This window comes from Cyrtonyx montezumae, unplaced genomic scaffold, assembly GCF_038088225.1.
Source record: "Cyrtonyx montezumae isolate F1298 unplaced genomic scaffold, pur_monq_1.0 scaffold_43, whole genome shotgun sequence".
Taxonomy (NCBI): Eukaryota; Metazoa; Chordata; class Aves; order Galliformes; family Odontophoridae; genus Cyrtonyx; species Cyrtonyx montezumae.
This window is the reverse complement of record NW_027072049.1, coordinates 70,236-93,139: the sequence shown is the minus strand read 5'-3', so window position 1 is coordinate 93,139 and position 22,904 is coordinate 70,236. Positions and strand designations below refer to the sequence as shown.

Genomic DNA, 22,904 nt, shown 5'->3' with positions numbered 1-22,904 from the left:
GTGGCCTCGCAGAGGGGGCGTGGCCTCGCAGAGGGGGCGTGGCCTCGCAGAGGGGGCGTGGCCTGCAGCGCGGCGCGCTGTCTCAGCTCCGGGCGCCGCCGCTTCCGAGTAAACAGCGCGGGTGGGGGCCGCCCCCCCCCACTCCCCCACTCCCCTCAGGCCCGGCCCCGCCATGGCCGCCCGCGGCGCGTTCCCGCTCAGCCCTCTGCCCCCATCCGCCGCCGCCGCTCCGCCGCCTCCGGGCCCCGGGCCCGGCATGATGAGAGGCCCCAGCCCGGCTCCGGCCTCCGCGGCCGCTCCGGGGTACCGCCCGATGGGGCCTTCGGGCGCGCAGTACCAGGTGAGGGCGGGCGGGGGGCGGCTCTGGGATGAGAGGGGTGGGAACGTGGGGGGGGGGGGGGGAGGGTCAGAGGCCTCGGCCTTTGGGGCCCGGAGGAAGCGGCGGTGCTTCCTGAGCGCGGGGCCCGGGCCGTGCTGCGGTCCCGGCGCTGGGGGAGGGCGCGGAGCTGCATCGTTCCCCCTCTGCGCTGTGCTGTCCTTCGTTGCCGCTTTGCAACCTCCTCCCCCCGATATAAAACTTTTCAACCCCCCATCCTCCCCCCCCCCCGTAAAAAAAGTTGTTAACGGAGAAACGCTCCTCCCTATGGCCGTTGCGGGGGGGGTCTGCAGTTGGACTCGGCCCCCCCCCCCCTCCCCCCCCCTCCGCGGTGCGGGGCACTGCCGGGCCCAGCACGAGATCCATGGGGTATACACGGTGCTGTAGGACCCCCTGTGTGCATCGCCGGCCCCGCTGCACGTCCTCCTCTGTGGCAGGGATAGCGGTGCTGGTGAACGGTGGGGGAAGGAATGGGGTCGGGGAGAGGAAACGCGTGCCTCAGCAGCACTGGGGAGCGGTTGGATTCTGCTCTTCTTTCTGCCTCCTTGTTGGTCGTCCCCCCCCCTCTCCTTTCCCTACGTGTTGTGGGGTTATTTAGGTTGCTGGCTTTCTGGCATGGGGAGATACTCAGATGGAGGTGGAGGAGCCCGGTTCTGCAATGCACCCCGAGTTCAAAGTGAAGAAATCCGTCAAAGCCAGGGCCAGGGGAATTTCCAACCCCGGAGCTTTGCTGCTCGAAAGGAGGAAACAACCCGTGAAGCCGAAAAGCCCCAAAGTGAAAACTGAGATGGCTCAGCGAGGCCAATCCGGGCCTGCGTCGGCTGTAACTTGACTCAGAGCTGTGGGGAGGCTTCTCCCCGAGCTCCCCTGCACTGCAGCAGGTTGCAAAATCCAAACAGGGGAACGTATGCTTGCTTTCCCCCCGTGCTCGTGGCAGGTGTTGGGGTCGGGTGAGGCTGGGAGCATATGGCAGCGTGCTGCGGTGTTTGGTGAACCTACATCGTTGGCCGGCAGCTTGCTGGCAGAGCAGCCCTGCAGCGGGAGGGGACTGGGTCTAATCGATACGGTCTGTCCTTTGTTTTGCAATTTGCAGGCCGTGGAAAGCAGCTCCTCCCCACCAAGCGGTCAGCGCTGCTGTGCCCGCAGGATTTCTCGGGGGGTAGGGAGTGACTCAGGCCCCTTCTGCTCCATTATGCTCACTGGGAAACACAACAGCCCTCGTCTGTGCCAGCTTAGGGGCTCTTTAATCAGTGGATTATTAAACATATGCTAATCCTTTGACATCCCTGCGTGTCTGGCTATTCACCAGCAGCTCAAGCAGGGAATTTGGGAGGACAACTCCCTCTGGCACTGGGACTGATGTTTCCCGAGCTGAAAGGAGAGGATTTTTCAGCAGTATGCTCAGGCAGTGGGTGATCAGCTGCTTGGTGGTGTGTCCATCCCCATCCCAAGGCCCAGGTTAGCATCAGTTCGGCAGGAGTTCCTCATGTTTGTTGTGGTGCGAGTTTCAGGCTTGGGGGGTTTCCTGAGTTAAGCAGTTGGCACTGTGGTGGGGAATGGGCTCAGCCCTGTGACACAGTTCTTCAGCACGGTGGAGGAAGGGTTGTGCAGAGCGGTGCCGTGGCCTTGAAGTTAACCTGTGCTGTTGTTTTGCTGGCGCAGATCAGTGGCAGAAAGTGGAGTTAGTGAAGTGCCCTCTTAAAAGCATTTCATTGGCACTTGCTGACGAGCAGGAATCCCATTTCCGCGGGGCAGAAACAGCTGCTAACAAAGTGATTTCAGGGGAACCGTGGCTGTGGATGGCCGAGGCAGCTCTGGGGGTCTGATGCTCCTGAGCAGATCTGCTGGATCCCATCTGGGGAGGAGAGTGGGGTTCTTGGTGGTTGGCCCGGGAGCAGCAGTGAGGCGGGGATCGGCCGCTCGCCTCGCTGCCTGACCCACCCTTCCCAGGGGGAACCGTTTCCAAGGCAGGTTTCATCAGAGGCCGAGCATCCAGCTGAGTGGAGGCATGGCACGAAGCAGAGAATCGCTGTCCTCTCAGGGCTGGAGGGAAGCAGGCAGCAGCAGAGGCCGTGGAGCCCTTTGTTTCTCTGTCAGATTCGTGGCATGAGGTTCTGTTCAGGGAGAGCATCTCCAGAGCTTGCTGCCAAAGGCCTTTGCTCTTTCTTCCTCCACCAGATCCTTCTGGGGACCCTCAGAGCCATTCCCTGTACATCTGAGCAGTGTTTTCCACCGGGTACCATTCCTCCCTTGGGTTCCTTTACGTTGTGCTCCTGAGGCTGCCACGTTGTCAAGTGGGAACCCAGCACCTCTCTTCCTTGTTCCTGCTTGCACTGACACCTGTGTTTAGGGCTTACGATCCCATGAGTCCTCCTTCCTCTGGCTGCTGCTGCCTCCATTCCTCAGGTCGTTCTTTGTTCTACAACCCCTTCCCCCCCCATCCTGCTCTCATCACAGACATCAGCACGAGGTGAAAGTCCCAGGCTGTAACTCGTGCATCCCTTCTGTTCCCTCGCCAAGTCCCTGCGGCGTGGAAGCTGCTGAGAAAACCTTACTAACGTGGCCTTTCCCCTGAGCTGCAGGTCCTGCTGTGAGTGCTGCAGCCTGCACGGCTCGTGGCGAGGCAGCCCCTGACCCAGAACATCTGCAGCTGCAAAGCCAAGTTTGCTTGGACCCGGTTATCTCAGCTGGTGCTGACATCCAGCAGCACGTGGCCTCAGCCTGCTCGGTTTCGCTGCCTGTTGCTTTGCCCGTCCACCCTTTGATTTACTACTTCCTCACTGACAGTTTTTAGCTGAGGCTTCTACTCCTGATCTTAGGAGCATCACAGCAGCCTGCCTGCAGCACGGGTGTGCTGGGAGCAGGGAGCTGTCCGAGAGCTTGCAGCTAGCAATGACCCCTCGCCAGCAGCAGCACCCTCCTGCTGATGTTCACTCTGCCTCTTCTCCCTGCCCAGGATGGGGTTTGCTCATGGGAACGAAGCAGCATTTTGGGGTGCATTGCAGGGATCTCAGTTTATCCCGAGCAGTCGAGCTGCCTGTGAGAGCAGCCCAGCATGGAGCTGGGATCCTGTTTGGGCAGGATTTGCTTTTGCCTGCGTCGTGATGGGAAGAGCTTTGAGATGCACAGGGAGCTGGCACAGGAGGAGCTGGCACCTCCTGGGCGAGGACACACGTGGGCTTTCACTCCCCAGCTGCAATGTCAGTGTGTGCAGAGAGCAAGCCGAGTGAAAACAGGACGTGTGTCAGGACAGCTCGGTGCGCTGGGGGATTTCTGAGCCCTCCTCAAGGCTGTGCTTGGGGAATCTGCATGGAGCTGCTGGTGCTCGGTGCTTTTCAGCCTCCTTGCATGCACGTGGACCTCGGGAGCACGCACCCTGCTCACACTCCTGGCAGAGCTGAGATGGGAGGATGGAGCTCAGTGCAGATGGTCCTTTTGTTTGGGAAGAGCTTCCCCCTCACTGCCGGGCTCTGGAGGAGAGCTGTCCTCTGGAGAGAAGATGGAGAGAGGCTCTAGGGCTGATTCCTGACTTACTGCTTCTCTTCCAACACGCTCTGTACCCTTCTTCTCGCAGATCTGTCCTTCAATATTATTACTTCCTCCCTCCCCCCCATCTTTTTTCTTCTTTTTTTTTTTCCCCTTTCTGCTACCAGCGCCTGCTTTCTGGCCTGCCCTTCCTCAAGAAGAGGCTTTGGCAGGCTGCAGGGCTCCTGTCACACGGCTGAGCATCCATCACGAAGCATTCCAGCTCCGATGGAAGCTGACTCTAAGCAGAGCTCCCCAAATGCGAGAGGTCTGTGTGCTGACCTGGGATGAACCGCTGCTCCACGGCCAGCCCGATTGGTCCTTGCAGCTTTGGCAGGGAGCAGAAACAAGCTGTTTTTTGTCCCATTTCCAAATGGCTCTACTCATTCTCCAGCGGGGAGGGCTGGATGCCATCCAGCTCGTTCCTTGGAGCGGAGCTTGCGAGATTTTTGCCCTTTGTCCGCTCCCGCTGGCGGTGGGAGGAGGAGGACGTGGGGCAGAGTGGGGAGGATGAAGTGGCATCTGGAAGGGGGGGGGGGGGGGGTAGGACCGTAGTGCTGCCCCAGATGGAGAGCACAGAGCCCGCCCCGGAGTACCTGGCATCCAGGAGGGATGTAAGCAAGGTCACCATTTGAGCTGCTCTAATAAAATGTCCTGAATTTAAGCCCTCTTGCGTCCTGCTCGTTTGCAGGGCTTTCTGAAGGGTGCTGGAGGCTTCACCCTGCTGTGGCTGTAATGCTGCTTAATGGCTTAGCCCGGGATTTACGGCCACGCTGTGCTCGCGTGTCCCGGCTGCGTGGGGCTCTGTGCGCTTCTGTGAGGCTCTGGGGGAGCTCCGTGGGGCTCTTTTGGGGCTCTGTTTGTTTCTGTGAGGCTCCTTGGGGCTGTGTGGGGCTCCGTGGGGTTTTGTGGGGCACCACAGAGCTCTGGGGGGGCTCTGTATGGCTCTTTGGGGGCTCCGTGGGGCTCTCCGGGGACTCCCTTGAGCTCTTCGGGGCACTTCAGGGGTTTTGTGGGGCACTGGGGAGCTCTCTGGGAGCTCCGTGGGGATCTTTGGGGGCTCTGTGAGGTTCTGGGGGGCTCTCTGGGGGGGTCCATGGAGCTCTTTGGGGCACTCCGGGGGCTCCATGGGGCTCTGTGGGGGCTGCGTGGCTGCAGCAGAGGTCACCTTGATTTGCTGAGTGACTTTTCCATCTGCACATTGCAAATCTCGAGAATAAACTGAGAAAGAAACGGTGCGTGGAGGAGTCCTCCTTCCCCTTTTCCCTGGGGGAGATTAAAAAAAAAAAAAAATGACCACAAAGCCTTCAGCCCTGATCCTGCACGGCTTTTTTTCATCGGGGTTTCTCTTTTTCTTTTTTTTTGCTAATTACAAACGTCACAGCCTCTTTTCCTGCTCGTTTGTTCTCCGTTAGCCCTTGCAGGCGAGTCAGTGCTGTTCCTGGAGCACCGTCCTCCGTGCAGAACCCCGGCAGACAAAGCCTGTGCAGTCCTGTTTGCAGCGAGGCGCTGCCAAAACGTGGCTGATCAAAGGGAGCAGAACATCTGGGGGCTGTTATGGAGAGCTGCTGCCTCGTAGCACGGGCAGGTTGGCAGCTATGATGGGAAGCCAAGCAAAGGTGAAAGCAGCACATGGTTGTGCAATGGGCTTTGTGAGTGTGTCTTGAATTCCTCCTGCAGTCCCCGTCCTGCCGCCTCCTGGGCTGCTGCTCTTTGGCTTTCCAGCTGTGGAATGCTTCTCTGTAACAAGGTTGGTTTATCTGGGGGGTTTCCTGCTGGTTTGGCACTTTGTAGGGATGCCCGTGGCTGTGGGCTCTGGAGCAAGGACTGCTGGTATTGTCCAGCAGCCTCAGCTCCTCTGTTGTTTGCATTTAGAGGCTCTTTGGTCGTTCCAGCAAGGAGCTGAGTGGGTTTTTGGCTCCGAGCACCCACCGTGGCTCTGAGCCTGCCTCTAAAAGCTGCTGAGGCCAGGCAGGCTGCTGGTGGTGATCTTCTGTGGATTTGCACTGGAGTTTGTGCCTGCATGCAGATACAAGCTCAGCAGCCTGCAGCATTGCCTGTGGCTGAGCTCTCCTTGCCGGACTCCCGGCCCCTTTGGGATAACGAGTTTGCTAGCTCCTCTGCACCAAAGCTCTGTCTCTGTCCCCAGGATGTGGGGCAGAAGGCAGGAAGGGAGCTGCAGGAGTTGTCTTGGCGTGTCAGAGAGCCTGTGGCGGAGGAGAAATGCTGTTCTGCTGGCTTGGTGGCTTTCCCAGCCTCACCAGCTCCTTGCCAGCGGGGAGCTGGAGGATCAGAGAATCCCAGAGTGCAGGCAAAGCGTGCTGGAGCAAGTAAGGATGAGCAGGAGCGGGGTGCTGAGAGCATTTGTTGAGCATCCAGAGGCTGTGTGTGGTGCAGTTGGCAGTGCTGGTGCTGGCCAAACTGCTCTGCTGGAGGACATGCAGAGGGACCACACGTACTGCCCCAGGCTGGGACTCACGCAGAGGTGCTTAAACATCCCAGTGGGGTTTGTAAGTGCCCTGTGTAGGTGCCTGGAGGGGAAAGGATGCAGCCAGAGCTGGCATGCTATGTCTGCTGGGAACAAAGGCTGCCCTCCTGATGTCCTTCCCCTGGTTAGGGGGACCGTGTTTAACACCCCCTCTTCTCTCTCTCCCCCCCCCAGCGTCCTGGGATGCCACCAGGCAGCCGCATGCCCATGGCAGGGATGCAGGTGGGACCTCCAGGAGCACCCCCGTATGGAGCAGCGTCCCCGCTGCGCCCCGGCCTGCCACAGTCAATGATGGACCCCTTCAGGAAGCGCCTGCTGGCTCCCCAGTCACAGCCACCCATGGCCGCCCAGAGGAGAGGGTAAGGGGTGACACAGGAGCACCCTCAGCCAGGCTGGGGTGGGCTGGGGTGGAAGGTTCACCCTCTGGATCTGGCTGTTGCTTTCTGATTGCATTTCTCCACCGAAACCTACAGCGTGGCTCAGTTGCTTGCACCACTGCTGCTGAGCTCGGCGCTGGGGTGGTGGGTGAGGCTGGGGCACATCACTAGGCTTGCAGCTTCCCCGTGCTCTGATCCCCCCAACAGTACCCAAAAAGCTGTATGATTTAGCTTAAGCAGCAGTTCATCAGGCTCTTTCCCCCTTCTCGTGCATGGTGCTGGCCTGAGCAGGCACAGAGATAGGTGGACACTCAATTCCCAGCCCTGGCAGGAGGCAGGCAGAGCTGCAGAGAGCAGGTTGCACGGATCCTCCCCACGTCTGTGATCTCAGCACGACTTGGGATGGTCTCTGTGAGCCGTGCCGTTTTGTCAGCAGCTCCTCTCTTGGTGGCGCTGCTGATCTTTTTGCCCTGTTTCCTGTTTCTATGAGGGCTTCTAGATTACTGGAGGCTGTTCCTCAGGCTCCCTGAGTTCTGATGGATGTTCTGGTCCCCCTCTCTGCCCTTGCTGCACAGCAGGGCTCACAGCTCTGTGATCCCTTTGCAGGGAGTCACTGCCATCTCCGTGCCAGGGCTGTGCATCCATTTTGTGCTCCAAAGCAAGCTGGGGATTAAGGACACAGGGCTGAGATGTCCTCCCCCACTGGATGGGGACGTCAGCAGCTGGATGAGGCTGCAGCTACGTGGGATCAGCTGTGCTGGGGAGCAGCGCACAGAGCTCTGCTGAGCCTCCCTGCTCCTGGCTGACTGCAGAAGTGGGGTCAGGACCAGCCCTTAGTGGCCCTGGGACGCCTCGGGATGGCAGCAGTACCACATTTGGTGCCCTGCTGCTCTAGATGCTGCTGAGGAAAAGGAGCTCTCCTGTGCGTGCTGGTCTGTTACATAACTGAATGAAAAACTGGGCAGAGTAAGAGAGCATTTCCCCATGTCTGCTATGTTCCTGGGAGCTGCATGGCAAACTGGAGCCAGGGGCTGGCTTTCTCTCCCTTTTGGTAGGCTCTGCTGCTCCCAGACCTTCCCTTCTGGACTTGTCTTAGCTTTCCCACAGGGATACAGTTTCTACTCCCATGGTTTCTGCTATAGATGTTTTCACAGCCTTTCTTCATTCCCTTCCAAAGCCCCTGTCCCACAGCTGACAGGGGACATTTCCCTTTGGATCACACTTTGCTGCAGTTGGATCCTGGGCTCGGACTGATCCATCATAGCACCACAGCAGTCCACAGAGCCTGACCCCATGCATGGCCTGGATGGGGCCAAAAGAGCCACCACGCTGTGTTAGATGGGCAAACAACAGGATCTGCAGTGTCCTGTGATTGCTGTAGGATCATTTATTTACTTATTTTTTTTCTTGCAGGGTGAAAAGGAGGAAGATGGCTGACAAGGTCCTGCCACAGAGGGTGAGTGTCACTTTGGTGCCTGGAAGGAGTTGACAGTGGAACTGTCATCCCCGTGGTAGGATGATCTCACTGAACCTTGTGCTGCCTGATGAAGTGTTTCTCCTTCGTCCCAACTTTGCCTGGTGCATTTTCATCTCGTGGGTTGCACAGTTTAAGCAAGCTTAGGGCAAGCGAGGGGCAGCAGTGGCTTGGGGCCTAGAGCCCTCATTGCTCCCAAGCTTCTCTCTTGGGATCCCTCGTGACAGTGCAGGGTTATGGTCCCTGCATGGAGCAGGATGCTGGGTGTGGTGACAGGCTCCAATCAGTACAGCTCTGTGATGCAGGGAGAGCTCTGAAAAGTGCAGTGGTGCTGTTGTGCCTGTCTTGTCACTCGGTTACTCCCTGGCGCTCGTAGAGATGATGGGGTTGGGGTGGGACGGGGCAGCACCACAGCACGTGGGGGACTCTGACTGAGTGCTGCTGTCGGACAGATCCGGGAGCTTGTCCCAGAATCCCAGGCCTACATGGACCTCCTCGCCTTTGAGCGCAAGCTGGACCAAACCATCGCTCGGAAGAGGATGGAGATTCAGGAGGCCATTAAGAAACCACTGACGGTGCGTGAGCAGCTGGGCGGGGTGGAGGTGGGAGGTGGGTGCTGCCAGCCATCCTCTCGCTCCAAGCATCTCCCTCTTCGTTTTCCACAGCAAAAGCGGAAGCTGAGGATTTACATCTCCAACACTTTCACCCCGGCCAAAGAAGAAGGAGAGGGTGGGGAGCGCGTGGCCTCTTGGGAGCTGCGTGTGGAGGGCAAACTGCTGGAGGACGTGAGGATCTGGGCAGGGATACAGCTGGTAGTGGGAGGAGGGCTGTGCTGGTTTTCTGGTGCTCTGTGCTGAGAGCCTGGCTGGGATGGATGCAGTCTTTCTCTCCCTGGGTGCTGGAGGCGGTGTTTTGGGCTGGGGCCCTCCGTGGTGTTGGCAGCATCAGGCCAAGCCTCGCACGCAATGTTTTGCAGCCAAGCAAGCAGAAGAGGAAGTTCTCCTCCTTTTTCAAGAGCCTCGTCATCGAGCTGGACAAAGAGCTGTATGGGCCAGACAACCATCTGGTGGAGGTGAGATGTGCCTGGCTGCGCTGTGAGGAGGGCTGTTCAGTGCCATGGGAGGTGGCCCTGCAGGTGCTCAGCTCCCAGCCCAGCACCAGCAAGCCTCGCTGGGTGCTTCAGGGTGGAGAGGCAGCTCTGTGTATTCAGCAAAGCAGTGCAGAGCCATCCCCAAGGACCACGCTGCTGTACTTTGCGGGCTGCAGTTTGCAGCTCAGTGGTGCTGGCTGGCAGCCCGGTGAGGCCAGCCTGCCCCTCTCACCTGGATGGCTCCCAGCAGCACGCTGCTTGCTCCAGGGCAGCCTCAAGGTTGGCTCTTAACTCCCTCGTGTCCGTGCCTGGAGCTGGCTCTGGTGGGTGGCTCAGGCAGCTCCCATGGATTTGCGAGTCTGGAGCCAGGCAGACAGTGATCCTCTGGCAGTGGGATCAGGTCTGTTTTTATTGGAGTGCTCCTGCCTGGTACAGACTTTCCCTGCACCCAGCTTGTGCTGTACCTCTGACAAATGCTAGTTCCTGTGTTGGTACCCCCTTGTTGGAGGTAAACCCCCATCACTTGTGGAGTGGTTGCTGAGAACAGTTGTGGCATCTAGCCCCTCTGCTGGGTGAAGCAGGACTGTGATCCCACTGGCTGTAGGGTCTGTTTGAGCAGTTGGAATCGAGCACTCAAACCAACGCAGTGCTCCCCCATTCCACCTGAACTGCCTACAGCCGGGCTGGAGCACATCAGCACTGCTGAGACCAAGTTAAACACTGTCCCTTTGCTCTCACAGTGGCACCGTCTGCCCACGACCCAGGAGACCGATGGCTTCCAAGTGAAGCGTCCTGGCGATGTCAATGTGAAGTGCACCCTGCTGCTGATGCTGGATCACCAGGTAGGGGGCTGGGGCTGTTCACAGGGCCGTGCTGCTCTCCAGCACAGCTCAGCTTCGTGGGCTGGGGCGGGGGACAGAAAGCAGCAGAGAGGAGCTCTGGGCACGGCCCTCAGCCCGCAGCAGCACGAGGGCTGCGTGGGGCACCGTGCCCTTAATCCTGCATCATCACCCTGCAGCCACCACAATACAAACTGGACCCTCGCCTGGCTCGCCTGCTGGGGGTGCACACCCAGACCCGTGCCAGCATCATGCAGGCGCTCTGGCTCTACATCAAGCACAACAAGCTGCAGGACAGTCACGAGAAGGAGTACATCAACTGCAACCGCTACTTCCGCCAGGTCAGTCCGCAGCTCTTCGCCGCCTCTGGCGTGCCCGTGCCCGGTTGGAGCTGTGTGGGTCCCTGCTGGGAGGAGAGCACCATTCCCATCCTTCGAAGGGGAAGAAGAGCATTTTTCCTGGCTTGGATTGATCGCCGTCCCCCTCCCCACGTTCTGGTGTGCACCCATCAGTTGGATATGCACAAACCAGGGCTGGGGGAAAGCTTGCTCCTGCCTAACCCTTGATGTGGTGAGTGGAAGGAGCCCCTGATGTTGGCTCTGCTCTACCCCTCCAGATCTTCAACTGTGTTCGTATGCGCTTCTCTGAGATCCCCATGAAGCTGGCAGGGCTCCTGCAGCACCCGGATCCCATCATCATCAACCACACCATCAGGTAGGAGTGGAGCAGTACCCCTGGGGGTGGGTGGGAGCAACGGGTACCCCGCTGCTGAGGATGCAAAGTGTCCAGCTCAAAACAGCTCACGGGGTGGGGAAGAATCAGCCCAACATCTCTGGGAGCTCCTTGGGACATTTCTGTTGCTTTTGGGGGTGGTTGATCTGCCTCTGAGGCTGAGGAGGGAGGTTCCCCTAACACCCTCCCTCCTCCCAGTGTGGACCCCAATGACCAGAAGAAGACAGCCTGCTACGACATCGATGTGGAGGTGGATGACCCCCTGAAAGCTCAGATGAGCAATTTCCTGGCTTCCACCACCAACCAGCAGGAGATCGCCTCGCTGGATGCCAAGGTGTGGGGATCCCCCCCCTTCCTCCAGGGCTCCCCGATACGTGGGAGCTGGGCTGCAGGCAGGCAGCAGGATGGCACTCCTGGCACTGCCCCTGGAGCAGCTTGGTGCCAGCAGTGCCTCGTTTTGGGGACTTGGTGTGAACTCCAGTTCCCCCGCAGTCACTCACAGCTGCCTCTCACCTTCTGCCATCTGTTCAGATCCACGAGACCATCGAATCCATCAACCAGCTGAAGACACAGCGCGATTTCATGCTGAGCTTCAGCAACAACCCGCAGGATTTCATCCAGGAGTGGATCAAATCGCAGAGGAGGGACCTCAAGGTAAAACGCGGGGGCAGGGCGATGGGGGGCGAGCAGGAGCCAGCCCTAGTGCTCACCCTCTTCTCCCCTTGGTGCTTTGCTTTGCTCAGATCATAACGGATGTGATCGGGAACCCTGAGGAGGAGCGGCGAGCTGAGTTTTACCAACAGCCCTGGGCGCAGGAGGCTGTGGGCAGACACATCTTCGCCAAGGTGGGTTCGGTGCCGTGCTGGTGGGGTGCTCCTCTGGGCTGAGATGGCAGCTGGGGCCCTTGGTACAGAAGGAGCCGCTCCTCTTGAGAGGGACAGGGCCTGCCCCCAGCCCTGCCTGCCCCCAGCCCTGCCTGCCCCCAGCCCTGCCTGACCCATCCCCGCCTCCTCCAGGTCCAGCAGCGTCGGCAGGAACTGGAACAAGTGCTCGGCATCCGCCTCACTTAAGAGGCCAGCAGGGCTCAGGAGCTCCTCCTCCTCCTCTCCCCGCTGCCTGAGCCTGACGGTACTTCTTACTGGAATCAAACACAGCACTTGCACAAACCCTACGTGCCTGGAGGGATTCGGAGCCGCTCGTACCCCTGGGCTCCCCTCAGCCGGGATGCTCTCACCACGGGCAGAGCAGCAGAGGGTCCCCTGGTTCTCCCCACCCCCGGTCCTGCTGCGTTAACACCTCCTTGCTTTTGCATCGTGCATTCTCCTCTCCCTGTAGTAGCAGTGAATGCCAGCACGCTCTGGCTCATCCCCTCCTTGCCCTGCCTCTGGCCAAAGCCCTCCTGGCGTTGCTGCCTGCCCTGCCAGCCCTCCCCACCACCGTGAGGGCAGGCCCAGCCCTGCCCCTCTTCAACCAAAGTTTTGTCATTCCAAATGCCAGCCCCGCTGGTGGCCGACGTTTTGCACTATTTTTTGTGAACAGGTTTTATAAAAAAAAAAAAAAACAGGAAAAAAAAGGAAAAAAAAAAAAAGCATTTTGTACAGTGGGTTTGTATGTGATTAATATATTGAGTTCCTCTTACTGCACTCATCACCTCAAACTATGCAGTGATTCGTGGTGGGCTCGTGCTGCCCAATGTTCTTTTTATATGTAAGAGTTTGTAGCGTTCAGTTCTTGACAATCACTCAATTATTCCACCCCCCCCCCACCCCCGCTGCTGTTTTACATACTCGCCCTGTGCTTGATACGAGGTATGGGGGGTAAGCTCTGTCCCCAGAGCCTGCAGGCAGCGGGGCCCCCCCGGGGCTCTGAGAACTGGAGATGCTTGGGGCAAGGGGCTGGAGCGTGGGGACACTGCACTGGGGCCAAAGGGGACAGTGCAGCACCCACCAGACCCCACTGAAGTGCCTTACCCTGCTGGCCCCTGTGCCCACACGTCCCCGGTAGGGCAGCCCGGCCTCCTCCGGGTGGTCACAGGCAGAGGGAGGGGGGGAGGGGTGGGGGGTGTTTACATATTCCCAGGGTGTATGGCTCAGGGGGTGCCTGCTCTGCCTCTTGCATAACCATTTTGTCTATTTTGGATTATTTTCTAATAAAACCAGTTAGCAGCAGAGTTCTGTGTGTGTGTGTGGTGGGATTCCTTCCAGTGGGGAAAAGTGCTGCAGCCCCTGAACCCAAATCAAAGCAGACGTGCACACAGCAGCACTTTATTAGAGATGACGGCCCCTGGCTCACCCCTACTTCCACAGCTTCTTGATGGACATGTTCTTCTCGCTGTCCTTCTGCATCACCTGGGAATAAGCAAGAGCCACTTTGGTTCCCAGCACACAGCTTCCCTTTTCCCCTTAATAACTCCACTTTCAAAGCAACCTGCACTGGGAAGGTACTACAGCCTTCATCCTCCCCCCAGGAAAGGCCGCCCCCTCCCCAGGCTCTTGCTCAGAGCCCCCCCCCAGCACTGTTGTTCAGCCCCAGGCCCTTCTCACACTTGTTCCCAAGTTCCTGCCTCCCACAGCCAGCAGCTGCTCTGCTGTGCTTACCTTAGCAACAGCCATTTCAAAGTCCTCCTGTGTGACGTGCACCCTCCTCTCCCTCAGCGCGTACATGCCAGCTTCTGTGCACACCCCCTGGCAAAGGACAGAGGCAGCTCACATTGCCCCAGGGCCCCCACCGAGCGAGGACAAGGAGCACTGTGGAGCCCCCAGGGCTGCTGCAGGACCCAGCTCACCTTCACCTCTGCACCCGATGCCCCTGGCATCAGCTCCGCGATCTTCCGCAGGTTGATGCCACGCGTCAGGTTCATTTTCCTAGAGTGGATTTTGAGGATATCCAGGCGGGCCTGGGGGACAGAAGGGGGAAAACCACACGAATTGCACCCTGGCAGAGCTAGGGACAGCAGGGGACCGAGAGAGACCCCAGCCCCACTGACCTCCTCATTGGGAGGGGGGAACTCAATCTTCCTGTCGATGCGGCCGGGGCGCAGCAGAGCTGAGTCCAGGATGTCGATCCGATTCGTGGCCATGATCACCTGCAGCGAAACAGCAGCCACGGTCACAGCAGTCACCCCGCAGCCATCACGGGGCCAGCAGGGCACGCCCAGGCCCAGCACACCCCTCTACCTTGATGTTCTTGGTGGCCTCGAAACCATCGAGCTGGTTGAGGAGCTCCAGCATCGTGCGCTGCACCTCGCTGTCCCCACCAGAGCCACCCTCCAGGCGGGAGGAGCCGATGGAGTCGATCTCATCCATGAAGATGATGGAGGGAGCGTGCTCCCGGGCCATCACAAACAGCTCCCGCACCATGCGGGCACCTGCAGGAGCGCAGAGCTGAGCCACGTGCTGTCAGTCCCACGGCCACCCAGCACCACGAGAGCCCTCCCACTCTGCAGCTCACATTGGCACGAGAATCTTTACCTTCACCGATGAACTTCTGCACCAGCTCGGAGCCTGACACGCGGATGAAGGTGCAGTCTGTGTGGTGGGCCACAGCCCTGGCCAGCAAGGTCTTGCCAGTGCCAGGGGGTCCGTAGAGCAGCACGCCCTGAAAGCAGCAGAGGGTGAGCTCAGCACCACCGCTGGGGTAAGGAGCCATACCCAGGGAGCTCCAGGTTGGACTTGCCTTGGGCTGAGCAATCCCCAGCGCCTCGAACAGCTCCGGGTGCTTGACTGGCAGCTCAATCACTTCTTTGATCTCCTTGATCTGCTTGTCCAACCCTCCGATCATCTCGTAAGTGGAATCCGGGACCTTCTCCACCATCATCAGAGACACCAGAGGGTCCACTTTGTTGGGCAGGATCTTGTGCAGCGTGTAGCTGTCGTTGCGCAAGGCCACGCGGCAGTTTGGGGTCACCTGCGCTGAGAGCAGAGGGGAGAGCTCAGCGTCGGGCCACCCCACAGCCCTTCCAAGTGGACCCACACCACAACCAACGCGGAGAGTGCCACGACGCCCCACCCGCAGCCCCTAGACACTCACATCATTAATGTCAATGTTCTTGTCGACATCCACCACGAATTTCCCTTCCGGGTGCACCTGGAACACAGCAGTTAACACCACAAAGCTTACTTTCCACTGCCCACCCACCACACTAGGAAGGGGCACAGAGAGCTCAGCCCCCACCAAACAGCTCACAGCCTTCCTGCCCTCAGCAGGGCACCTCTCACTTTTCAGCTTTTCTAATTGCTAGACCCTCTGCAGAGCTCGTGCTCCTGTGAGGACAAAGGGGCGGTCAGCTGCTGGCAGGAGCCAACCCCAGGGCAGCTCAGCTCCATACCTTCACGAGCACTTTCTTCTTGTCCATGGCTCTCACCACCTCACCCACGTAGGAGCCCTGCTCCTGCAGCAGCTGCAGCTCCTCCCGCAACAGCCGCACTGCGGAGAGAGGGCACGTCAGCAGAGAAACAGAGAGACCCACAGCCCCCACTGAGGGGGCAGCCCCCCCAGCTGGGGTCGGGATCCCCCCGTCCCATGGCAGGGCTGACCACAGAGCCTCAGGTAAGGACGCTGAGAGAACTGTGCTTTACCTTTGGCATTCAACTCATTTCTCTGCGCTTGCAAGCGCCGCAGATTCTGGCTCTTCTCGTTCACAATGAGCTGTGGGGAGAGGAGCTTTGCTGAGTTCTCCACGCAGCACTCAAACTGAGAGAGCACGCCAGCTCCGGTGTGAGGAACAAGGGCAGCTACTGTCCTGGGGCCAGGAGGAGAGAAGCACAGCCCCCCCCCGGCAAGGTGCGCTCAGCCAAACCCCACTACCAACGGCTGCACAACACTTTGGCTTTAGGGAGACCTCACTACGGTCCTCCAGCCTGCAGAAGGAGCCCACAAGCAGGAGAGGGACTGACTTTTTTGCAACGTCTAATAATGACACGATGGGGAGGAAGAGTCTTAAACTAAAAGAAAGGAAATTGAAGTCAGATGTTGGGAATAAGTTCCTTTCTCAGGGCGCGGTGAGGCACTGGGGCAGCGGGTTCGGCATCCCTGGAGGTGCCCAGGGCCAGGACCTGCTGGGGGCACCCAGCCCACGGCACAGCACTGCCATCAGTCGATCTTTAGGGCCCGTTCCGTGACAGCGCAGCCCGGCTCACCTGCAGCTCCTCGATCTTGGACAGGTAATACTGCCGCAGCCCCGTGCCGCCCTTCCCATCGTCCATCTCCATCTGCACGAACGAGAGCACGCTCAGCGAGCTCGGCCCAGCCCTGCCCCACGGTTACACAGCCCCCCTCCCCCAACGCCGATCCCCGCCCCGTTCAGCCCCAGGGTCCCCACGTCCCCTCCCGGAGCCGCCCCCACCGCCCGCGGGGTCCCGCCGCGTCACGGCGCCCAGCAGGCCGCGAGCGGGCCCGGAGCCCTCAGAGCCCCGCGGCCGCAGCCAGGCGCACCGAACCCGCGGCCCCACCCGCACCGCCCGGCCGCACCTGCTCAGGGCCGTCCACCGCCATCTTCTCCGCCGGCATTGAACCGCGACGCCGCTCCGCCGCCGCTAAAGATGGCGACCGCGCCGCTTCCGCCCTGCGCCCCCGCTGGGGCGGACGCGGTTGCGCCACTTCCCGTTCGCCAGGTTGCGCATGCGTAGTCTGGTCCCGCAGCGCCTGTGGCTACGAAGCGCGGTGTTTGTGCTCATGATGCGCATGCGCCGCATGGAGCGGCTCTGTGCGAGTGCGCGTGCGCGTGCGCGACACCGGTCCGTCCGCGTCGCCCATGTTGGTAAGGTCAATTTTCAAAGTTTCTTTGTTTCATGAGGCATAGAAAGGAAAGAAGTACAACCTAGACAATTTCTGAGGAACGTACTCACCCGCGCTGCTTCTTTCCCAGGCCTGCGTTTCTTCGCCGGTCCTCGGCGGCCGTACAGCAGTGCGGGGCTCCACTCCCAAGATGGCGGTGAGTGCTGAGCGGAAGCGGAAGTGGAAGCGGGGCGCGGGGTACGGTGGGGCGCGCACGAGGAGCGTGCGGGGCCGGGCTCGGGTTTGTGGTGTAGGCACCGGGGGGGCTGGGGGGGAGGAGCACGGGGGCTGGGGGGGACTGTGGGGGCTGGGAAGGGGCACGGGGTCTGGGGGGAGAGGGGGGGGACCGGGGTTGTCCGGTGGTGCCGTAGAGGGGACCCCGGGCTGCATTCATCCCTCTGCCTCGCCGCAGTTTGCTGCTAGTAGGGAAGAGCAGTCCCCAGCCCCGCCGCCATGGGCAAGAAGAGCAAAGTGGGCAAGAGCCGGCGGGACAAGTTCTACCACCTGGCCAAGGAGACGGGTGAGCTCTGCTTCCTGGGGGCCCGGCTTTGCAGAGCCTCGGCAGCCCCCTGACCCCCAGGCCTCCTCCCGCAGGGTTCCGCTCCCGCTCCGCCTTCAAGCTGCTGCAGCTCAATAGGAAGTTCCAGTTCCTGCAGAAGGCGCGAGCGCTGCTGGATCTGTGCGCAGCCCCCGGCGGGTGGTGAGTGCCTCTGGGCCGAGTGCTGCCCTGGGACCTCGTTGCAAAGCAGCCCCTTTGCTTTCTGTTGTGGCTGCTCCGTGTCAGAGGCCAAGGCAGCACTGATCAGCACTGAGGGCTCTTCTCAGATCTCACAGTGCCTTTGATCCTCTCTGCTCCTTGCAGGCTGCAGGTGGCTTCCAAATTCATGCCAGTCTCCAGCTTGGTCATTGGTGAGTGAGGTGGAGGGTTGGGAGGCACCTGGGACGGGCTGGAGCGCGGGGTTGATGTGCAGTTTTTACCTCTCTTCTTTATACCAGGGGTGGATCTGGTTCCTATCAAGCCCATTCCCAACGTAGTGACTCTACAGGAGGACATCACCACTGAGAAATGCCGCCAGGTGAGAACTGCTGTCCCCTGCCCTGAGCATCCCTGCAGCTCTGTGCAGGTTGGGGGTATCACTCTGCCTGGTGGGACTTGCTGGGGGCTGAAACCAGCACCAGGGCTGAGCAGAGCACTGGATGGGGAGCTCTGGATGGGGACTGGGGCAGTTGCTTGCTAGCTCGTGCGGAACAGGAGAGGTCAGCAGAACTAACACGAGCTCCATCCCTCAGGCTCTGCGCAAGGAGCTGCAGACGTGGAAAGTGGACGTGGTGCTGAACGACGGAGCACCCAACGTGGGGGCCAGCTGGGTGCACGATGCCTACTCCCAAGGTGGGGGTCACCCAGGGCTGACACGTGGCCTGGGGCAGTTTCGGAGTAGCTGACACATCAGCGTGCACTGTGAGACAGGGAGCAGGCTGCTGGAGACAGACAACTCTGCTGACTGCTCTTCTCCACCACTGCAGCCAACCTGACCCTCATGGCTCTGAAACTGGCCTGTGAGTTCCTCTGCAAAGGTGGATGGTTTATCACCAAGGTTTTTCGTTCCCGGGACTACCAGCCTCTCCTCTGGATCTTCCAGCAGTTCTTCCACAAGGTCCAGGCCACCAAGCCGCAAGCCTCGCGCAATGAGTCTGCTGAGATCTTTGTGGTGTGCCAGGGTGAGTGGCCGTGAGGACTTCATGCTGCTTCAGGCTCTGAATCGAGTCTTGGAGAGACCTGTTGAGGTCTGATTTCTCCCACTCCAGGTTATCAGGCTCCAGACAAAATTGACAGCAAGTTCTTTGACCCGAAATACGCCTTCAAGGAGGTGGAGGTTCATGCTAAGTCTGTTAGCGAGCTTGTCAGCAAGAAAAAGCCAAAGGTATGAGGAAAGTGGTCTGCTGGGGTGGGCTGAGTGTCACTCATCACAGCCTCAGCTTCTGGCTCTGCGGAGCTTTTTCTCTTGTGCTGCTCATCCTGGCAAGCAATCTGGTCTTTGTGGGACAGAAGGAAACTCGGGGTGCAGCAGTTGAGTCTGTGGAAAGCTGAGGTGGGTGGTTACAGAGGGCTCAGGTGAGAAGCTGCAGGAGGATGCCAGTTTGTTTCACTGGGCAGTGTGGCCAAACAAATGAAAGGAGCTGGGGTTGATGCTGTGGAGCGTGTAATAAGTGAAGATAGCCAGAAAAATGAAAGACTTGGGGTGTAAGGTGGTGGAATAGGAAGCGTTAGGGAGGCTTATGCCTATAGGAGGTGGTGCAGTGCTGGAGAAGCAGTAAAACGAGTTGTGAGGCTGAGGATGGATCAGTAAAACTCTCCCTTACAAACACTGATCAGTAGGTTTGGAGTCTGCCAGGTATGGTTAGGACACAGCACGCTGAAAACTGCCACGGTGAAGCCAGCTTCACAAATCCATACTGTCATCAGCGTGGTGCGAGGTGAGGCTGTAGGAGGCATCCTAGAGCTGGCCCCATACTCTGCAGGCACGTGGGGACTGTTCTCGGTCCTGGATCACGTAGCCACGTTTACGTAGGCTGCTGCAACAGAGCGTGAGATACACTGAACCAGTACTGTGTGGGGGATGGCTGAAGCTGTCCTGTGCCTTCCTCCTGCAGGCAGAGGGCTACGCAGACGGTGACACCACTCTCTACCACCGCTTCACCCTGATGGACTTCCTCAAGGCTCCCAACCCCGTGGACTTCCTCTCCAAGGCCAACGAGGTGAGTGCCAGCAAGAGACAGCTCCCCACGAGCGTAGAGCCATGAGAAGGGGCAGCTGGGTGCCCTGCTCCTGGTCCTGTGGAAGGGAGGCAGGACGAAAGCTGGGCCTCAGAAGTCACAGCCTCATCACTCTTCATCCAGATCACGCTGGGAGATGGAGAGCTGGAGAATCACAGTTCCACCACGGAGGAGCTGCGTCAGTGCTGCAAGGACATCCGCGTGCTGGGCCGCAAGGAGCTCAGGTGCTGGGGGGGGCTGGGATAGGGACAAGGCATCACGCTGGGCCTAGAGGGGTGTTTCTGACAGGCTTTTTCCCTGCGTAGGGCCTTGCTGAACTGGAGGACAAAACTGAGGCGATTCTTGGCTAAAAAGCTGAAGGAGCAGGCAAAGGAGCTGGATATCAAGTAAGAACCACGGAGCTGCCCCACGGCACCGACGCAGTAGGAAGGGACTGCCACCAGGAAAGGCTCTCTGACCTCCTTCCTTCCTTCTGGCAGCCTGAGCTCTGGCGAAGAGGAGGAAGGACGGGAGGAAGAGGAGAAGGCATCACCAAAAGCCACAGCTGATGAGGTGGTGAACGAGGAAGAGGAGGAGGTAGAGCTGGCGTTAGCAGAAATGAAGGCCAAGGAGCTGGCAGAGCTAAAAAGGTAAAAGCAGCTCAGCCAAGGAGAGATGGGGGATCATTGTGCTGGAGTGGCATAGGGGGTCAGGGCAGCGGTGTTAGGATTTGTCTGTGTGAAGGGGGTTGGCTCCGGGTGCTCTTGGGGTCCTCTGCTTCTCCAAGCCAATGTGGGCTCTCTTTGCCCCAAAACTCGGACCCCTCACAGTGGAGTGACTCCTGCTGTGACCCCCAGTGCTCAGAGAGATAAGGATGAGCTGCTGGGAGTGCAGCCTCACTCCTTTCCCTTTTTGTTGTTTTTTTTTTTTTTCCAGAAAGAAAAAGAAGATCCTGAAGGAGCAGCGGAAGCAGCGTGAGCGCGTGGAGCTGAAGATGGACCTCCCTGGCGTCTCCATTGCTGACGATGGCGATACCAGCATGTTCTCCCTCCACACTATCCAGAAGACCCAGGTGTGTGGGCTGGGGCAGAGCAGGCTCCCGGAGCCTCAGGGCTCAGGCAGATGTGGGCGCACGGGCTCACGCTCCTCACTCCCGTCTCCTTTGCATTGCAGCTGCTGAATGAGGTGGCCCGGGGGGACATGGCGTCAGCAGATGCTCTGCTGGAGATGAGACCTGGGGACGATGACATCTGTGTCTCAGATGCAGATGATGAGGATGACGTGTCCCTTGCTAGCGACCTGGACCCGGAGGAGCTGGTGGAGATCGAGGCCCGGCAGCGCCGGCTGGAGAGGGAAAGACGAGAGCAGGGTGCAAAGAGGTGAGAGCTGGGGTGGGCCGTCCTGGGGCAGGACCTCCCTTAAGAGCAAATGCAGAGGCTGGCCTTTGGTGCTGGTCCTGCTGCTGTCACAGGGTGAAGCCTAAGAAGGAGGAAGAGGAGGAGGAAGGGGAGGAAGAGGAAAATCCCCTGCTGGTGCCCCTGGAGGAGAAGTCAGTGCTGCAGGAGCGGCAGACCAGCCTGTGGTTTGGGAAGGTGAGCTCCAGTGTGTCAGAAACGAAATGCTAGGGCAGCCTCAGCCCCAACAGATCCCCCCTGCGTCCCCTGACCTGCTGCTCCCTGTCCTCAGGACGCCTTTGCCGGCATTGAGGATGATGCAGATGAAGACCTGGAGCTGGGGCAGTCACAGATGTTGGCCGAAAGACAGCGTGAGTCCCAGACAGGTTAGTGGGGGCTGCATTGCTTTGGGATGCAGAGGGACAGCCCCGTGTCCCTTTCTGGGGCGCTGGATCAAACCGTGATGTGGGTGCTGCTCTGAGCAGGACGGAGGTGTTCAGAAGTTGCTTTCCTGTCTATGTCATTGCAGAGTTAATGAGTTAGCACTAAGCTGTGTCTCTATGGGACAGGCCTGCGGTGGGGCCTCCCTCTCTCACCCCCTGGTTCATTTTCCCAGGCAAAACAAAGAAGAAGGGGCAGAAGGAAAAGGTTCCCCAGGAGGACGCCGTGGCTGAGCCCCAGGCTGCAGCAGACACAGGAGCTGATGCTGCTGAAGCTCAGGCTGAGCAGAGCAGTGATGATGACAGCAGCAGCGACGAGGAGAGGTGAGGGGCGGACTGGATATCCTACAGCTCCACAGCCACGGAGAGCGGGGACGTGAGGATGCTGAGTGCTCTGCTTTCCTCCTTGCAGGCCACCAGCACCAGTGGGGAGAAAGCGGGGCCTGGTTGAGCCATGCGGCTTCGAGGTGGTGCCCATTGAGGACCCGGGTGAGTGGAGGCTGCTGTGTGTCACGTGTGTCTGTTTGGTGACAGGAGGGTCGCAGTCCTTAGCTGGGGGGTGGGAGGGCTCAGAGTTGCTCTCTGGGTTTGGGGCCGCTCGCCAGGCTTTCATCTCTCTGTGCGCTGCAGTGAAGAAAGCACGTGTCCTGGATGCAGAGGGCCTGGCACTTGGCTCCGTCATTGCCACTTCCAAAAAGGCCAAACGGGATTTGATTGATGATTCCTTCAACAGGTACGTGCAGCTGTGGGAGCTGGAGGGGAAACAGCGTTCGTTCTCCTCTTAGGAGGTGACGTTCATATCAAGGGACGTGGCTGGGACCCCACGGCTCACCAGGTCCCCCCCCCTTTTCCAGATATTCCTTCAATGAGGAGGAGGGAGAGCTGCCAGAGTGGTTCACAGAGGAGGAGAAGCAGCACCGACGCAAGCAGATCCCCCTGGACCGGCAGACGGTCGAGGAATACCGGCAGCGCTGGCGCCAAATCAACGCCCGCCCCATCAAGAAGGTGGCAGAGGCCAAAGCTCGGAAGAAACGGCGGGTGAGTGAGGCTGTGCTCCTGGCTGGGGGCTCGGACCCCCCCGCTCCGTTCCCCCTTTGTTGTTGACCCTTTCCTGTCCCCTCAGATGCTGAAGAAAATGGAGCAGATGAAGAAGAAAGCGGAGGCCGTGGTGAGCACGGTGGATATCTCGGAGCGGGAGAAGGTGGCCCAGCTGCGGCGGTGAGTGGTGACGCCGGGACGCAGCTCCCTTGGTGGGGTCACAAAGCAAAGCCCCCCTGTTGTGGGAGCAGCTCAGGGCCGGGGTGGGCTGAGGGATGGGAGAAGCCCGAGTTGGGGCGCAGCAGGCAGAGGGAGCTGATCCGGGCTTGTAAACGTGTGCCAGAGCCGCCTCCTGGACCAGTCCCCCTCTGAGGACCTCGGTCCTGTCTTTCCCTTTCTCCCGCAGCATCTACAAGAAGGCCGGGCTGGGCAAGGAGAAGCGGCAGGTCACCTACCTGGTGGCGAAGAAGGGCGTAGGACCGCGCGTGCGCCGCCCCCCCGGCGTCAAGGGGCAGTTCAAGGTGGTCGACAGCCGCCTGAAGAAGGACGTGAGGGCTCAGAAACGCAAAGAGCAGAAGAAGAAACGCCGCAAGTGACGTGGG

At 59.6% G+C, this 22,904-nt stretch overlaps 3 protein-coding genes across 3 annotated transcripts; 2 read left to right on the top strand and 1 right to left on the bottom strand.

Annotated features, from left to right (window-relative positions):
• Positions 1 to 68: 68 nt before the first annotated feature.
• SMARCD2 (SWI/SNF related, matrix associated, actin dependent regulator of chromatin, subfamily d, member 2) lies at positions 69 to 12,119 on the top strand. Its single transcript, XM_065747253.1, has 13 exons — positions 69 to 340; positions 6,564 to 6,748; positions 8,180 to 8,222; positions 8,693 to 8,815; positions 8,906 to 9,025; positions 9,217 to 9,312; positions 10,071 to 10,172; positions 10,349 to 10,510; positions 10,786 to 10,883; positions 11,100 to 11,235; positions 11,433 to 11,555; positions 11,645 to 11,746; positions 11,918 to 12,119. The coding sequence occupies exons 1-13, from the start codon at positions 173 to 175 to the stop codon at positions 11,969 to 11,971; spliced, it is 1,512 nt and encodes a 503-aa protein (XP_065603325.1). The 5' UTR covers positions 69 to 172; the 3' UTR covers positions 11,972 to 12,119.
• Positions 12,120 to 13,148: 1,029 nt separating this feature from the next.
• PSMC5 (proteasome 26S subunit, ATPase 5) lies at positions 13,149 to 16,468 on the bottom strand. The gene is made up of 12 exons (XM_065747254.1): positions 16,371 to 16,468; positions 16,040 to 16,111; positions 15,479 to 15,548; positions 15,229 to 15,326; positions 14,931 to 14,987; positions 14,577 to 14,807; positions 14,372 to 14,498; positions 14,078 to 14,268; positions 13,888 to 13,986; positions 13,687 to 13,797; positions 13,499 to 13,585; positions 13,149 to 13,249 (listed from the first exon to the last, which is right to left on the bottom strand). Exons 1-12 carry the CDS (start codon positions 16,407 to 16,409, stop codon positions 13,196 to 13,198), a joined length of 1,236 nt encoding a protein of 411 aa, XP_065603326.1. The 5' UTR covers positions 16,410 to 16,468; the 3' UTR covers positions 13,149 to 13,195.
• Positions 16,469 to 17,019: 551 nt separating this feature from the next.
• FTSJ3 (FtsJ RNA 2'-O-methyltransferase 3) lies at positions 17,020 to 22,904 on the top strand. The gene is made up of 21 exons (XM_065747210.1): positions 17,020 to 17,196; positions 17,271 to 17,376; positions 17,539 to 17,585; positions 17,673 to 17,752; positions 17,967 to 18,066; positions 18,201 to 18,395; positions 18,483 to 18,598; positions 19,329 to 19,433; positions 19,575 to 19,675; positions 19,757 to 19,837; positions 19,931 to 20,080; positions 20,367 to 20,502; positions 20,604 to 20,809; positions 20,902 to 21,022; positions 21,117 to 21,210; positions 21,441 to 21,588; positions 21,677 to 21,753; positions 21,895 to 21,997; positions 22,119 to 22,302; positions 22,388 to 22,482; positions 22,709 to 22,904. Exons 1-21 carry the CDS (start codon positions 17,130 to 17,132, stop codon positions 22,896 to 22,898), a joined length of 2,502 nt encoding a protein of 833 aa, XP_065603282.1. The 5' UTR covers positions 17,020 to 17,129; the 3' UTR covers positions 22,899 to 22,904.

Coding starts and splice junctions, on each gene's coding strand:
- PSMC5 (XM_065747254.1), bottom strand. CDS start 16,409: ATGCCGGCGGAGAAGATGGCGGTGGACGGCCCTGAGCAG. Junction 15,327..15,478: donor AAATGAGTTGAATGCCAAAG/GTAAAGCACAGT, acceptor CTCTCTCCGCAG/TGCGGCTGTTGCGGGAGGAG. Junction 14,988..15,228: donor AGAAGAAAGTGCTCGTGAAG/GTATGGAGCTGA, acceptor GCTGTGTTCCAG/GTGCACCCGGAAGGGAAATT.
- FTSJ3 (XM_065747210.1), top strand. CDS start 17,130: ATGGGCAAGAAGAGCAAAGTGGGCAAGAGCCGGCGGGACAAGTTCTAC. Junction 21,023..21,116: donor CCAGCCTGTGGTTTGGGAAG/GTGAGCTCCAGT, acceptor CCCTGTCCTCAG/GACGCCTTTGCCGGCATTGA. Junction 22,303..22,387: donor AAGCTCGGAAGAAACGGCGG/GTGAGTGAGGCT, acceptor CTGTCCCCTCAG/ATGCTGAAGAAAATGGAGCA.
- SMARCD2 (XM_065747253.1), top strand. CDS start 173: ATGGCCGCCCGCGGCGCGTTCCCGCTCAGCCCTCTGCCCCCATCCGCC. Junction 10,511..10,785: donor GCAACCGCTACTTCCGCCAG/GTCAGTCCGCAG, acceptor CTACCCCTCCAG/ATCTTCAACTGTGTTCGTAT. Junction 11,236..11,432: donor TCGCCTCGCTGGATGCCAAG/GTGTGGGGATCC, acceptor CCATCTGTTCAG/ATCCACGAGACCATCGAATC.